General features: G+C 37.1%; 1 protein-coding gene across 1 annotated transcript in view; it reads right to left on the bottom strand.

Moving 5' to 3' along the window:
• CR1L (complement C3b/C4b receptor 1 like) overlaps nucleotides 1-15,981 on the bottom strand; it is a 99,773-nt gene that overhangs the window by 32,055 nt on the left and 51,737 nt on the right. The window contains exons 7-10 of the mRNA XM_029231225.1: nucleotides 15,915-15,977; nucleotides 15,729-15,831; nucleotides 14,298-14,383; nucleotides 7,678-7,777 (exon numbers count right to left, since the gene is read on the bottom strand). Coding sequence (XP_029087058.1) covers nucleotides 7,678-7,777; nucleotides 14,298-14,383; nucleotides 15,729-15,831; nucleotides 15,915-15,977 — 352 coding nt within the window. The remainder of the gene's footprint in view (nucleotides 1-7,677; nucleotides 7,778-14,297; nucleotides 14,384-15,728; nucleotides 15,832-15,914; nucleotides 15,978-15,981) is intronic.

The following is a 15,981-nucleotide window of genomic DNA, read 5'->3' as shown; positions in this document are numbered from 1 at the left end:
TGGATCTTAAAGCCACTGTATGAGCCCTGGGCCGCCATGGTTCTTAACATGAGAGATAAGTGAACTGCTATCTTGTTCAAGCTCCTGTTATTTTGTGTTTTTTCTGTCTTTTATAACTTAATCTAATCTTAACTGGTATACCAGCTCTTCCCAAAACAGTAACAAAAAGATGGTGGGAACCACGTTGGTAGAGCAATGACAGTGAATATTTTGGTAGACACAATAAGTCACTTTTATATTTAAGTAGTGATTAAATTTTACTTATTGTTACCTTGTTTTTTATGAGCTGTGTTCTAAAATCTTTTAAGTGTGCCAACAAATATTTAATCTTCAAAATGTCTGCAAACAAACATTTTGAGAACCACTTTAGTAAGGAAAGAAGATAATCATCCCTGTACTACATGTGTGTTTCCTTCCGCCTGTCTCCTATCATACATTTAAATGTTGCCTTAGGAGCACAGGGTCATGGGTATCCTCTGACTTTTGACCTTATAAAGGCTGCTCTTAATGTACTCACTATGACTAAACTAGAGCTTTGGAGTAAAAATGTGAAGCAGGTTCCAGCCTCTGTATGACTGTAAAAAGCAGTGAATATTTTTGAACATATTGTAAGACACTAGTATGCTGCAGTAGTGATTATGTTGTAATATTTTTCCTGGATGGATTTTCCATCTCTGTGAATTACTTTTACTGGATCCCACTCAGTTCCCCTGAGCATTAGAAATCTGTATAGTTTTCTGTATAGAACCACTCTAAATTGTTGTTCAAGAGCCATGAGATTCCTTTCCCTATAAGCATCATACATACTGTGGAGAAGCGTGCTGAGGCACTGGACAGCCCATTAAGTAAGGTCAGGGATGGGAGAATCAAGGGTTAGGATGGTGTCATTTTTATCTTTTCCTATTTGTTCATGTACTTTGAACTATTTAGCAGTGGAGGCAATCTATGGAGACATTCAGTAGGCTGCAAATTACTAAAAGTAGCTCACAGATATGATTTTCAGCAGCCCTCTTTTTTTTAAAAAAAAAAAAGAAATTTAAAATTGAATTTTATTGGCTTATAAAAGTTAACATACATTCATTGTAGACATATTTGGAAGTTGTGAATAACCCAAAGATCAAAAATATCACCACCCAAGATAGCACCACTCGTAGTAGCTAATATTTTGCTATGAATCCTTCTAGCCTTTTTATCTAAAAATATACGTGTAACCCAGATGTCAACTGGGCTTAGCTACCTTTAGAAGGAAGAGCTGGTTAAATTGGACACAAGCACCAATTCTACATTTGTAAAGTACAGATTCCCATCTGCCCTCCAAACCCCTCCAAACATTCTCACATTTCTCATCCCCATCAGTCCTACAGATGACTGCAGCCCCAGTCAACATCAAAGACACTATCAAGAGAGTGAAAAGATAAAAGGATAAAAGAAAATATGGGTAAATCATTTATCTGAGAAGTGTTTAATATACAGAATATATAAAGAATGCCTATAACACAACAACAAAAAGACAACCCAATTGAAAAATGGACAAAGAACTTGAATGGACATTTTTCTAAAAAAGATATACAAATGTACAAAAGATATACACATGAAAAGATACTAACAATTATTAGTCATTAGGGAAATCCAAGTCAAACCCAATTCAGACCTTCCAGGATGGATGGCTATAATAATAACTTTTTTGAGTTTTTTTTTAATAATAACTTTTTAAAAATGGAAAATAAAAGTGTTGGTGAAGATGTGGAGAAAATGGAATGCTTGTAATTGTTGGTGGGAATGTAAAATGGTGCAGCCACTGTAGAAAACAGTTTGGCTATTCCTCAAAAAGTTAAATATATAATTAACATATGGTCTAGCAATTCCAATCCTAGCTATATATCCAAAAAGACTGACAACAGAGACTCAAGTAGATACAGGTTTATCAGCTGATTTATGTATTTTTAAGTACATCCTGGAAATTGTATTTTTCCTACAAAATGGCACATGTTTTCAATTTCATTAGGCTACAGAGGATATACTATTTTTATTTAGTATTGATTGAATCCCTTCAATATCTACGATATCTCCTTTCTCATTCACGTGTATTGGCAGATTTGTTATTTTGTGAAATTACAATTGGCCAAATTCCGTTTGTTTAATTGGCCACTTTAAGAAACTACTCTGAGATTTTTACTTATCGTTTCCCTTTTTCCTTTTTATTAATTTCCTTTCTTTATTAATTTCTTAGTCCAGCTTCTTTTATATGTTCATGTTCTAGTCATTTAAAAAATCTTAGGTAAAATGTTTTGTTCATTTGTTTGAAAACTTTTTGTCAGATAACAAAAGTATTGACTATTTCTCTAAGGACAGTTTTGGCATCAGCATCCCAGAAATTTTCATGAGTAATATTTGCACCAGCATTCATAACGAACAGGCTGAATAATGTAAGGTTTACCAATACGGGCTGTGGAGGCAGACTGGCAATATTCAAATTCTAACCTCAACCTCTGTCCTGTGAGTTTTGGTAAATTGGTTCATCTCTCTGTCTTAGTTTCTCTTCTGTAAAATGGGGCTATGTGTAATATTCACTTCAAAGAGTCATTTTCAAGAGTAAGTTAATTCATGTAAAGCACTAGAAGAGTTCTTAGGGCTCATGCACTCAATAATCATTCCTTATTGTTATTTGATATGTAATCTGCAATGTCTGTTTTAATTTTCTCTTTGACTAAGATCCAAAACTTGAATTTTTATTTATTCTTTTGTCATTAATTCCTAGTGTTATTTTTATTATAATAAGAGTATATAGCTGTTTTAGTTTCTCCTGTGTTCAAATCTATTGAGGTACACCCTGTGGAGTGATATGCTATCAACTCTTATAAATGGTCCCTAGAAAGAGTTTACATTCTCTGTAAGGTACAAAATTCAACACACATGTACCAAAGCAGCCTCATCCATCAAAGTCTTATTTTTTGTACCTTTGCTTACCCAACCTGAAGTTTTCAACTATTATTATTATTTTATCAATTTATCTTTTTACTTCTTTTTAGAACCTCCTTGACCTGGAATAATAAAAGAAATTGAGGAAAACTAATGCTCTTTCACCTAACCATAGGTTGGCAAACTGAGTTCTGCAGGCCCCATGTATGCTGTATCACACGTTCATTCATTCACTGTCTAGGGCTACTATCCCACTGCAACTGCAGAGGTGAGTAGTTATAACAGAGATTACATGGCCCACAAATCTGAAAGCATTTACTATCTGGGTCTTGACAGAAAAAGTTGGCCACCCCTTTGTCAAAGCAATCTGCGTTTTATTTGTCCAGGTTAACCTCTGCTCCTTGGCTATTTGTTTATTTAAGTTTAATTTATTTCTTTTCAGTAACTTAACAACAGAAAATTGCAACATATGTTTTTGCTTAGAATACCATGTATTTCAGATAACCCTACTTTCTCTAAGCACATTCAAACATATATATGCATATAGAGTATCTCCTCAAAATTGGTCATTATTTTTCCAAGTTGAAAACAAACTCTACAAATTGTTTTCTCAGTCAATATCACATCATGATCATCCATCCAGATCACTGAATATAGGATCTAATTAAGTCTTTTTGATTGCTGCAAAATAGTGCATGTGTAGATACCTAACAACTTCTATAGTGGCAGCATCATTTTACATTCTCACCAGCAATGTACAAGGATTCTAATTTCTACACATTCTCACCAACACTTTTTATTTTCTGTTTATTAATAATTATTATTAAAGTCATATTAAGAGGTATGAATGGGTTTGATTTGCATTTACCTAATGGTTAATAATGTTTAGCATTTTTTATGTGTTTATTGGCCATTTGTATACCTCCTTTGGAGAAATGTCTTACTCAAGTCCTTGGCCCATTTAAAATTGGGTAGCTTTTTTCTTGTGGAGTTGTAGAGTTCTTTATATATTCTGTATATTTAATTTTGTCAGATATATGATTTGCAAATATTTTTTCTCATTCTATGAGTTGTCTTTTCACTCTCTTGATAGTGTCTGCTATGGTCTGAATGTTTATGTCTACCCAAAATTCATATGTTGAAATCCTAACCTCCAAAAGTGATGGCATTAATAAGTAGGGCCTTTAGGAGCTATGTCATAAAGGTGAAGTCCTCATGAGTGGGAGTAATGCTCTTATAAAAGAGACCCCACAGAGCTTCCTAACCCCTCCACCATGTGAGGACACACTAGAAGCATACACCTAGAAGAGGACCTTTGTTGACGCTGCCAACACCCTGACCTCAGACTTCCAGTTCCTAGAATGGTGAGAAATAAAGTTCTGTTGTTTATAAACTACCTAGCCTGTGATATTTTGTTATAGTAAGCTGAATGAACTTGATAGTGTCTTGATGCAAAAATGTTCTTAATTTTAATGAAACCCAATTTGTCTATGTCTGTTTTTGTTGCCTGTAATTTTGGTGTCATATTTAAGAAACTATTGCCAAATCCACGGTCATGAAGATTTGTCCCTATATTTTCCTCTTAGAATTTTATAATTTTAACTTAATTTTTTTTTTTTTTTTGCGGTACGCGGGCCTCTCACTGCTGTGGCCTCTCCCGTTGCGGAGCGCAGGCTCAGCGGCCATGGCTCACGGGCCCAGCCGCTCTGCGGCACGTGGGATCCTCCCGGACCGGGGCACGAACCCATGTCCCCTGCATCGGCAGGCGGACTCTCAACCGCTGCGCCACCAGGGAAGCCTTAATTTTAACTTTTAACTTCAAGCCTTTGATCCATTTTGATTTCGTTTTGTATATGGTGTAAGGTGGCTTCATTGTTTTGCATGTGAATATCCAATTTTCCCAGGACCATTGTTGAAGAGACAGTTCTTTCCACAGTGAGTGGTCCTTGCACCCTTGCTGAAAATCAATTGACCATAAATATGTAGCTTTATTTCTGGGCTATCACTTACTCCGCCGGCCTGTGTGTCTAACTTTATGTCAGTAACATACTATTTTAATGACTATAGCTTTGTAGTAAGTGTTGAAATAAAAAGTGTGAGTCAACCAACTTTGTTCTTTTCAAGACGGTTTGGGTGTTCTGGGTCCCTTGAAATTCCATACAAAATTTAGGATGGTTTTCCATTTCTGCAAAAAATACTGTTGGGATTTTTGTAGGTATTGCCTTGAATCTGTATATCATCACTTTGGGCAGTATTTTCATCTTACCAATACTAAGTCTTCCAATCCAAGAATATGAATGTATTTCCATTTATTAATTCTTCTTTAATTTCTTTCAGCAATGTTTTATAGTATTCAGTGTATAAGTCATGTCTCCTTGGTTAAATTTATGTCTAAGGATTTTATTGTTTGATAAAATTATAAACGGAATTTTTCTATTATTTTATTTTAGAAATGTTTCTTTTAATTATCATGTAGTTTGAAGTTTTATTGACTATATTTAGAAGGCATTGTTCTTCAAAAGGGGAATTTAAGCCATCACAGGTACTGTAATAACTTACACATTTTATCTTGCTTATAGTGTTCTTTCCTTTTATTTATTTAACAATTCCCAGGGCTGGAACTCTGGGAGTACTGTATAAAATGAGCTCCATTCTTGCTCTGCTGATGCTGTTGCCAGCAAGAGAGATAGAAAGCTTCCTAGTTCTTCCTTTTCTTACCCCTCTTTTGTCATATGGACCAAGTGGTTGTGCTTTTTTGATTGCCATTGTGATTTTGAATTTATATATTTTGATTTTATACTAGCATGGAATAATATCTTCTTTATTTATCATGTCAAGAATATGTACTTATCTGTATGTATTATAAGTTAAGCATATATGTATATATATATATTTATTTATTTATTTTACTGCATCACCAACTTCCTAGTTGTTGTGATAAAAATCTATTATTTTATATCAAGTTTACTATACTTCCTTTCATACTTGAGTTCTCTTTTAAGAATTAGTTCTGCCATTATATTTAGTTTCACAACCATACTAAAAATAACAACTTTAACTCTGTTTAAATAGTTTTGTGACTCACTACTACTTCTTTGATTTCTTCTTTTAAAAATTTACTCATATTTTTGTGAGAATTATTCTTTTTTCAGGAAGCATATCTAATTGGCATATGTTTTGGGTTCTTAACTCATGTAAGACTATACATCTGTGCCTTGGAGATAAATGACAGCTTGGCTGAGCACAGATATTTTATGGCATAATATTTTCTCTCAAACACTAATTTCTGTAATTTAGTGTGTGGAAGAGGCTTTTGATGTCAAAATGAAGTTCTTCTTTTTCTGTTTATTTTATCTCTTGATAGTTGCAGTATTTTTATTCAGTATCTGAATTTCATAAATTTCCTTCATGTAGGGTCAGTGCCTCTTACCATTAACCTTGCATTTGTTTAGTAAGCCTTTAAGATTCAAACAATCTAGGCTTTTTTATTCTGGTCTGAGAAACTATCTTCCATTATGTGCTAATTAATGCTTCACTTTTTTCTGGTTTCTTTTGTTTTCCCCATATCTAGATTGTGTGTGAGTGAATATGTGTATAATTTCCAGTTTTGTCCTGGATTAATTCTGGAGAATTTAATCTTATTTTCTAATGATCTCTTTGTTTTTTTCCTGGATTCAATCTCCTGATTATTGCTGCTTTTTAGATTCCTGTGTGTTTTATCCATAGGTAAATTTTCCTAATATCGGATCATTAAATCTTATAAATGCCTTTCATAGATTCTATGTTATAAACACATATGAGAGATTTCTAATATCTTATTTTGTAGGTTATTCCCATGTTTATTGGAATACTCTGATTTATAGAGGAATATTTTCTCTGATTTCTCAAATTGGTCTTTTTATTTTCAATTGCTGTATCTTACCTTATATTTAATGATGTTTTGGCTTGCTCACCACAGAGAGAGTTTTAGGCTTATTTCTGAGGGGAGGTGAGAAGGGACTGGTGATGAGATTGTATGGAAAGTTTTTAAGTCTCCCAAGCTCAGACAAAGTGAGAAGGGGTGAATATTGATTTATCCCAGTTTAAACTTGCTGGATCATAGGTATAATAGCCTGGACAGAATAGCATGGGGCCGATGACTAGGGACAGTTTTTGCAGGAAGATTTAATATAGATATCTTTTTTCCCTCTAAGTTATTGTGCCAACTGAAAATTAGTAAACATTCTTTAATTGCTCCCTCTAAGTTGAGGCAATGGCTTCTAGCATGTTTCCCCATTCCAGGGAAAAGTCAAGGGCATGAACTCCCTTAAGGTCCCCACTCTGTGTGCACTTTAACACTTACATTTCCCAGAGCTGCTGTTACCTTTAATATTTATCCTCCCAAACCCTGCCGCAGGGTCCTCTAATCAGCTATACACCCGCTAACCTGTTAAGGATGTTTGCATGGTTCAACCAGCATTTTTCCTTTTATTTGGCAAGCTGGTCCTTTTTATTCAGTGAATATCTTTCTCATGTACTACCTTCAGCAGAAGCATGGTGCCCTCCCCTAGTTTTAATACAGGTACACATTGCGCCTTCTTTTTTTAGATTCCTTGGTCAAATGCCTATGTTTCTCAAGCTACCATCTCTACCCAAAAGTCCTATTGCTTACTTTTTGAAGTACATATGTCAGTAGTCTGGTTTGCATACCTTAGACTGGGTGGAAGGTTGGCATGCTGTTCTGCAACTCACATTCCAAAGATAGTGCTCCCAACTCACCCTTTATTACATGAATAATTAACTGTTGATCCAAACCGGGTATCTGTGTTTATATAAACCATGCCATTGAAGGGTTCTGGAAGTTTTCCACATGATTTTCCTACAGAAAAGAAGCAGAATTCGGGATGAGGTGTACAGTTCAATTTACATTTGTTTTTAAGATTCGGACTGGAGTGCAGCATACTGAACAGCCTGTATACTTCTGATTGTTCTACAGAATTGACCACTTTGAGGAAACTCACCATACAAGTAGCTATAGGGCACCTGCTTTTAAAACGACCAGTGAGCATCACCCAATAAAGGTCATTTGTGGTTTTCCATCCCATCAGCCTAAATCAAAGGCCTTAAATTTGGGATTTTCCTCCTATCTTAGTTAGTTCACTGTGACCCACATAATTTTCTTGTGCCCCTGTTTTATTCATTTCATGGTTTTAGCCACCAAGTGTAACCCCCAGTGAATGGAAAATTCTTCTCCAATTCCTCTTGTGAGAGCCATTCCTATGAAATGAATATCTAGTCAAGGTGTAGAAATGCAAGGCAATAAGAAGGGATGACTTACAAGTCCACCCTCCATTTAAATACCGTGGGCAAAATTAGATGTCTCACCTTCAAAATTTGAACAAATTAAATCAGATCTCACAGATTCTTTGATATACATAAATTGGCTCCCAGGAAGGGGTTACTCATATCTCTAAATATCTTGGCACTTGACGAGACCAAGTTTTCTAAGCAGGTGATAGAGAACATATTTTCAAAATACCCAAGGAAGCATTCATAATTCAAAGATGTCCCAACTGGAAACTCAGACTCACCAGTCAGGATTGTAGGCTTTGTAAATGGAAACTGTTTAGGGGCTTTACAATACTCGAAGACCAAAACCACAGAAATATCAAAGTGAGCAGAGACACTTCCACCCTATCTCCTCTTTCTCTCCAACTGAGCTGATAGATGGGATCACAGAAACAGAGACATAATAATGGCAAAAGAGTTTCTTCCCCTAAGGTAACCCCTGAAGTTACCTTAGGATGGTGCTTTACAATAGCATCTACCCATCCGGAAATTTTTACTGCTTGGAAGACTATTCACCTTTCTGGCCTTTCTGTTCAAAGCAAGAGTTTTAGTCAATAGTTTCACATGCCAGGCCTTCTATCAGGGTGCCTTTATCTAGAGTTAAGTTAACCATTACAGCCTCATTTACTGGTGTTAACATACTCATGTATATTAAGACATATTTACTGTCTCTTTTCACTTATTCCTCCCTACCTCAGTCTCAGGATGCCTACCATAAGCTGCTTCTCTGGTACTAAATAGTAGTCACTACTTGTAGTGGGTGAATGACGTCCCCCGCAAAGATACAACCATCTAAAACATTAGAATGGGAACTCATTTGGAATAAGGGTCATTTCAGATACAATTAAGGTAATGATCTTGAGATGAAATTATCCTGGATTACCAGAGTGAACCCTAATCCAGTGACTGCTGATGTCCTTTTATTTTTTTGCTTTTATTTTGTTTTATTGGAGGATAATTGCTTTACAATGTTGTGTTAGTTTCTGATGTACAACAAAATGAATCAGCTATATGTATACATATATCCCCTTCCTCTTGCACCTCCCTCCCAACCCCCATCCCACCCATCTAGAGCATCACAGAGCACCTCATCCCACCTCATCACAGAGCACCAAGCTGAACTCCCTGTGCTTTTAAGAGAGAGGAAGTGGAGATTTGAGACACAGAGATATTGGAGAGAAGGCCACGTGAAGACAGAGGCAGGGATTTAAGTGATGTGTCCACAAGCCAAGTAATGCTAGGAGCCACCAGAAGCTGCAAGAAGTATCCTCCTTTTAGAGCCATAGGAGAGAGTGCAGCCCTGACAACACCTTGATTTCAGACTTCCAGCCCCTAGACCTGTGAGAGAACTAATTTCTGTTGTTTTAAGCTACCTAGTTCATGGTTTATGGCAGCCCTAGGATACTAATAGACCACTCTTCTCATTCTGATGCAGACATTCAAGGACAAGGACAAAACAGACTAAGCCATTCAGTAGCTTCCTCTAAGAAGCTAGGTCTTCTTTATGAGAGGGTATACTGTGTGCTGCATAATTTGAAATAGAGTCTGAACTCAACTATCTCCTCTTTGGTGGAGACTTCTTCTATTTGCCCATTCAATAAGCCTGGCTGGGGACCTAGGCAACTGCATTTAAAGAAATCTCACTGGATTCTGATATCTACTATCCAGTTGGAGGGTGAGGAAGATCAAGGAAAGGTTAAATGCCTCTCATCGTGTGTAGCCTTTTCTCACTGGATTGCTCTTCTATCTCAGGGCTCCCCTGCCAATGATGCGGTATTCCAAGGTTGGTGCCACACCCCCACTGTATCCCAGTTTCCATTCTTCTCTTCCCCCACTCTCTTCACCACTCCACCAGCAAGTAGAATGATTAGCATCTTACCTAGTTAAACATCTTGGCACTGCTGGAAATATCTGTTTTAGCTATGGCATGTAATTTCGACACTTCCACTTATGACAAAGTTAAACTCACAAGAAAACACCATATCTCATTATAGAAATATAAAGGATGTGGTCCAGGTGTTCTGAACCTATTTAGGGTATATAGGGGTGGGCAGTGACCAACAGGACCAGAAAGTTCACAGTGAGGGTCAGGGATGCTCCAAACCTCATTCCCTTGACTGTCACTTGTGCAGTGGATGGTGCTCTCCCTAAAGAGATTGAAAGTCATCCCTCTATCTGGGTGGGGGTCACATGTGCAAGATATTTCTTTTCCACAGGAAATGCCTCCCAGAGAAGTTCTTGTGTGGTTCCCATTAAGGATAGCCAGCGGATTTGGACAAAAGATTTCTAAAAGAGCTAAAAGTTACATTAAAATGCTTAAATTTTCATCTGGGTCGATTCCACAATTGTGGGATTCTGTGACTGTGTTGCCAGTTCAACAACAATTAAACTCTTAGGGAGAGTACAAACTACAATATAAATATATTAGGACACTGCTGAGATGCAGCTAAATGAAGTTACATCAAAATCAATTTTTATTATAAAAGTCTAAAAGGGACTTAAGTATCCTGAACTCTTCAGTGAGTTAAGCCTTCTGGATAATTGAGGCTTAAATAAACAAAAATCTTCTTAACCACATCCATTTAACAAGGAAATTATCCATTATTTCACCAAGGTTTTTTTTCTTTTTTTTGAGCACCTACTATGCAGCAAGTACTATTTTAAGCACAAAATAGGTGAGATCTTTTAACATCAAGGATCTTCATCCTAGAGAATTTTTTCCGAATATATTCCAAATATATACATTTACTATTTGTCTATCCATGATTTAATCTTCTCTTGATACCTTGAGGCTGTTATTCTCAAAGGCAAAATGAATGGTTACAGAAATGCTGCCACAGTGAAATGAAACATCTCCATACTCCAGTGCATGCTTCAAAGGCTCAGAAATGTTTTGACTTTTGAGATACTTATAGGTTTTACAGTTTGTTTTTATCATTGAAGAAACACACATTTCTTCTTTTGAGCGTTATGTATTTAGAGATGCTCCTTTCCCCTTCTGGTCTGATCTGTATTTAGGAAGAGGATACTGCAGCTTGAAAGAATTATGGATAACTAACTATTCGAAGGGTGGAATAGCTTAACCAATGTTTACACTCTAGTAAGTGATTTTAGGTATATCCTTGAGTTCATGGGAGTAATTTTCTTCCTTCCTTTCTTCCTTCATTCCTTCCTTTCTTTCTTTCTTTCTTTCTTTCTTTCTTTCTTTCTTTCTTTCGTGTTTCTTAATTACATTAAGATTTTCAAATAGCTGACTTTCAAACATGAAAGATGTAACTATGGCTTCACTATATAAATCAGTACAATATGTTCAAATAATATTAAAGCAAAGTATTCATTTGAAAAAATAAATATATATCTTTCAGTCATTACAATCAGAAGATGAAGCAACATCCTGGTGATTTAGTGAAGAAATAAATGTACAGATTGGATATATTAGTAGTGTTTCTCTATTTAACAGGTTAAATTTCTGTCATGAAAAAAGAAAAAGCTCCCTAATCCCACTTCCCTTCGCAGCTGTAGTCCCTTTTCTCTACCCCCTTTACATTAGAAGTCCTCTAAGATGTTGTCTATGGTCTGTCCTTCCTCCCCTTCATTATCCCTTGAACTCATTCCAATCGGGCATTTGCCCCCACAACTCTACTGAACTGCTTTTATCGAGGTCATTCATTACCTCCAAGTCGCTAAACCCAATGATAATTTTCTGTCCTCATATTATTTGACCTCTCTGAAGAATATAACGCAGTTTCTGAGACTCATCTCCTTAAACAAAGTTCTCCACTTGTCTTCCAAGATACCTCATCCTCCTGATTTTTCTCTCAACACACTGGCTGCTTCTTCTTAATCTCCTTTTCCAATTCCTTCTAATCTTTCCAACATCTTAATGTTGAATTTACAAGGCTCAGACCATGCATCTATTCTCTGGCCCCATTCACTCTCTGGGTGATCTCACTTAATCTCTATTTTAAACTCTATATCTAAACCATCAGCAAATCCTGTCATTTCTACCTTCAGAATATATCCAGAATTTGAATACTGCTTATCACTTCTCTCAGTGTTATCCTGGGCCAACATCTCTGGTTTGATTTTTGCAATAGGCTCCCAGCTTGTATCCTCAGCTCTACCCTCAGATTTTCTTGGCTACAGGTATCTTTTGGGCCTTCAGTTGCTTTCTCAATTGAGAGTGCTGATACCACTACTACCTCATTTCCTGACAACACTGGCTGTGTCAGCACCCCCAAGGGTGAGATGGGCTTCTGCACAGCCTCTGCTGTACCACTGCAGTGGAGGTCACAGTAGTTCTAAATCGAAGCCAACATGACTGGATCCATGTCCACTCTGGCTCCTTCTATCACTTCCTGGCTTAGGTGGAGTACCAGGCAACAGATCATGGGCTCTAGTGTCCCCAGAGTCTGATCAGGGAGAGAAATAATACAACATGAAATCCAAGGACTTAATAGCCTTGGAATAAACAGAAGATGAGAGACAGGAAAGACCGAGCAGATAAGTTGCTTGTTCTTTCTCTTCTAATGGTCAGTTCTGGTTCCACAGAATCTCTCTGGAGATGTCCTATACGGCCAAACAACCAGCCGTCTTTCTTGTGAAGCTTATGGCCACTTCAATAACACAATCTCTTTAATTTATCTGCTTTTCTTTCCTCTCCACCTCCCTTTTTGTTTTCCTTCACCTTTGCTGCCCTGGGACTATACCCTCCAGTAGAGCATTATAACTCAAACTTTGTCTCTGGCACTGTTTTTTGGGGAATCTCAATCTAAGATACATCCTTTCAACTCAGCTCTCTCTAGAGTAGCCAGAGTGAAATCATTAAAAGTAAGTTAGTGGGGCTTCCCTGGTGGCGCAGTGGTTGACAGTCCGTCTGCCGATGCAGGGGACACGGGTTCGTGCCCCGATCTGGGAAGATCCCACATGCCGCGGAGCAGCTGGGCCCGTGAGCCATGGCCGCTGAGCCTGCGCATCCGGAGCCTGTGCTCTGCAACGGGAGAGGCCACAACAGCGAGAGGCCCGTGTACCACACACAAAAAAAAGTTAGATCATGTTACTTTTCTACTCATAATACTCCAATGGCTTTTCATCTTGCTTAGAGTGAAAACCTAAATTCTTACAGAGTATAGAGTTATTCTCTTTTATTGCTCCTGTATACTTCTGTATTTGCTCCCTGAACATCAGCCATGTTGACTTCTGAGAAATGTCAGGAGCAGGCTTTTCAAAGAAAATGCCAGGAACACTTTTGCCTTGGACCTTTGTAGTTTCTGCTCCATCTGCATGGAAAGTTCTTCCTCTATCTTTGCACATTGCTAATCAATCAATTTTCATCAATGCTCAAACGTTATTTTCTCTTTTTCTTCCTTAATCATTTTATTTTAAATGGAAACAATTTTTTTCTGGAATTCCTTTTTCCCATTTACACAACTATTTTTTGCATTACCCTGTTCTTTTCTTAATAACACTTAGTATTATTTGAAATTGTCTATTTATGTGTTTGCTTGTTTACTTCTTATATATATATATATTTTTTTTTTGCTTTTCTCCCTGCACAAGAATATAAACAACATTGGAGCAGGGACCTAGCCTGTCTTGTTTACAGGCATATTCCTAGTATCTAGAAGACTGGTTGGCACATAGTAGTTACTCAAAAAAAAATCTGTTGAAATAATGTGTATATAATGGATTGATGATTGAAGAAAGGATAAAAAAAAGCTGAAGTGTGACTATCATTTTTGAGAAGGAAAAAGGGAACATTTGACAAAGCTTCAGGCCATAAATTTCTCTCCATCTGTGAAGCATTTCTTCCCATTTATAGCACATAGTACGTTTATAAATATTTATAGAATGACACACAAAGCCCATGATGTTCAGGTTTATTTCCCCAAAAAACATTCTTTGTAACTATTTCAACAATAAATATTTGTATCAAAAACAAAATAAACAGAGGGACAGACATTAGATAATTTCATGTGGTAAAATGCAACAAGAAAATGAAAAAAACAAGGAGAAAGATGCAGACCTGAACAGATATTCTTTCTACTTACGTTCACACACAGGAACACTGTTATTCCAAAGGCTTTTCGTTCCAACCAAGATACAGTAACTGGCTGAGCTTCCCTTTAACTGGAACCTAAGGAACAAAAAGCAGTAGTGACTGGATGAGCACACCATCTCTCTCTTCCATCCATTGACAGATCTCAGCTACTTCCCTTCTGCTAAAACACAATTTAATGCCTAAGTTAAATCCCAAATGAAAGAAAAAGCTCAGCCCATTTTGTTTCTCAGCTGATAGAGGCTCAGAAACCAAAACATTTAAAAAAATTGCTGCTTCCAATGAGGACAAAGCAATGACACCTGTCAAAGCTCAGTAATCAGACTCGCCTGAACTAAAGAAGGTACAAAAAACATAGACAGGCATTTCCTTAGTCTGGTCCTGGACCTTCAGGAGACCATCTTACCCTGACTGCTCTCTGACAAGACCCCTTTTGTCATTAGGAGAAACTTTGTCCTCTAATGCAAAGCGTGGCATTTTCCTCTTTTAGTAGACCAGGAGGAAAACAACTCCTGATTTAAGCAAATCAGAGAACATGAGGAAAGATATCAGAGACTGTTCCTTTTGCCAATACATTTGGAATGTTCCTGAATGAGACTTCTGGCATATCTGGATTACTGAAGAGTAAAGCGAAATTATCTAGGAATAATAAGAAACGGTGAGGAGACAGGATTCCTTGGAGTACAATCATCCTAAAACATCTGGTTTATTGTCAGACCAGTGGCTCCTGAATTGCCTCTGGGTCTTTATTGGGTGACTGGTAATTGATGCTTGTCAAGAGTCCTTGGAATATGCTGAGAACAACTGCTCTATTGTCCATGCTTTTTATCTGCCAATGGTGTTGGAACATAATATCAAGATCATTTAGATTCACACGAAGAGTTAATGATGTTACTTGAAATATGAACAGCAGGCTTCATGCTCTTTCAACACAGCCTAATACTAATTAGATGATATGTAATTATTACAGATTAAAAATACTTCTGCTTACTCTTTTGTTCCTATTCCAAATGCCACTAATGATTGGTTTAAAAATTTCCTGACACAATCCTTGCATGTCATCTGTCTTATAAATAACTTTCTTTTGTATATATCGAACTTAACCTCTGGAATATTTATCTCTTCATGCCTACAAATTACTATTTATCCATTTTATCCAAACACTTAATGTTCCACCTAAATATTCAAGTTCTGTTGTTATGTTTCTGCTGTTCAGTATATTTACCACTTTTCCTTTTTAAGCATCTGTTCATGGTCCATCTGGTTCTTACCATACGTCCCAATCACTGTTTGAGATATTAGTCTCTTTTAGTACTTTTTCTCCATTAGTCAGCCTCCTTTTTGGATAAAACCCATTGCCCAGGACATCAGCATATCAGCATCTGGCAGTGTGGCCCTGGTCTCTTTTCCAGTTCACACTCACCCCTCATCACAAGTGAAGGACACTTTTGCCCCAAGGTGGAAATTAAGTGGAAAGAGCACATGTCCATTAGGAAGTTGGTCCAGGAAGGCAGCACATGATTTCACTAGGGAAAAAAAAAAACAAGGGTAAGACTGCCATGTAAGGGACAAAGAGATTGATCTGCAAACCAGAAGAGAGTATAGGCACCTGCACATCTGGGAGCTTCTGGGCTCCAGTCTCCCTGGGGCGTACAGTGCAGAGAAGCAGCCCCTCT

The sequence above is a fragment of the Monodon monoceros genome, unplaced genomic scaffold (genome assembly GCF_005190385.1).
Source record: "Monodon monoceros isolate NGI ecotype Baffin Bay Population unplaced genomic scaffold, NGI_Narwhal_1 Super_Scaffold_18, whole genome shotgun sequence".
Taxonomy (NCBI): Eukaryota; Metazoa; Chordata; class Mammalia; order Artiodactyla; family Monodontidae; genus Monodon; species Monodon monoceros.
This window is presented reverse-complemented; position numbering and strand designations above follow the sequence as displayed.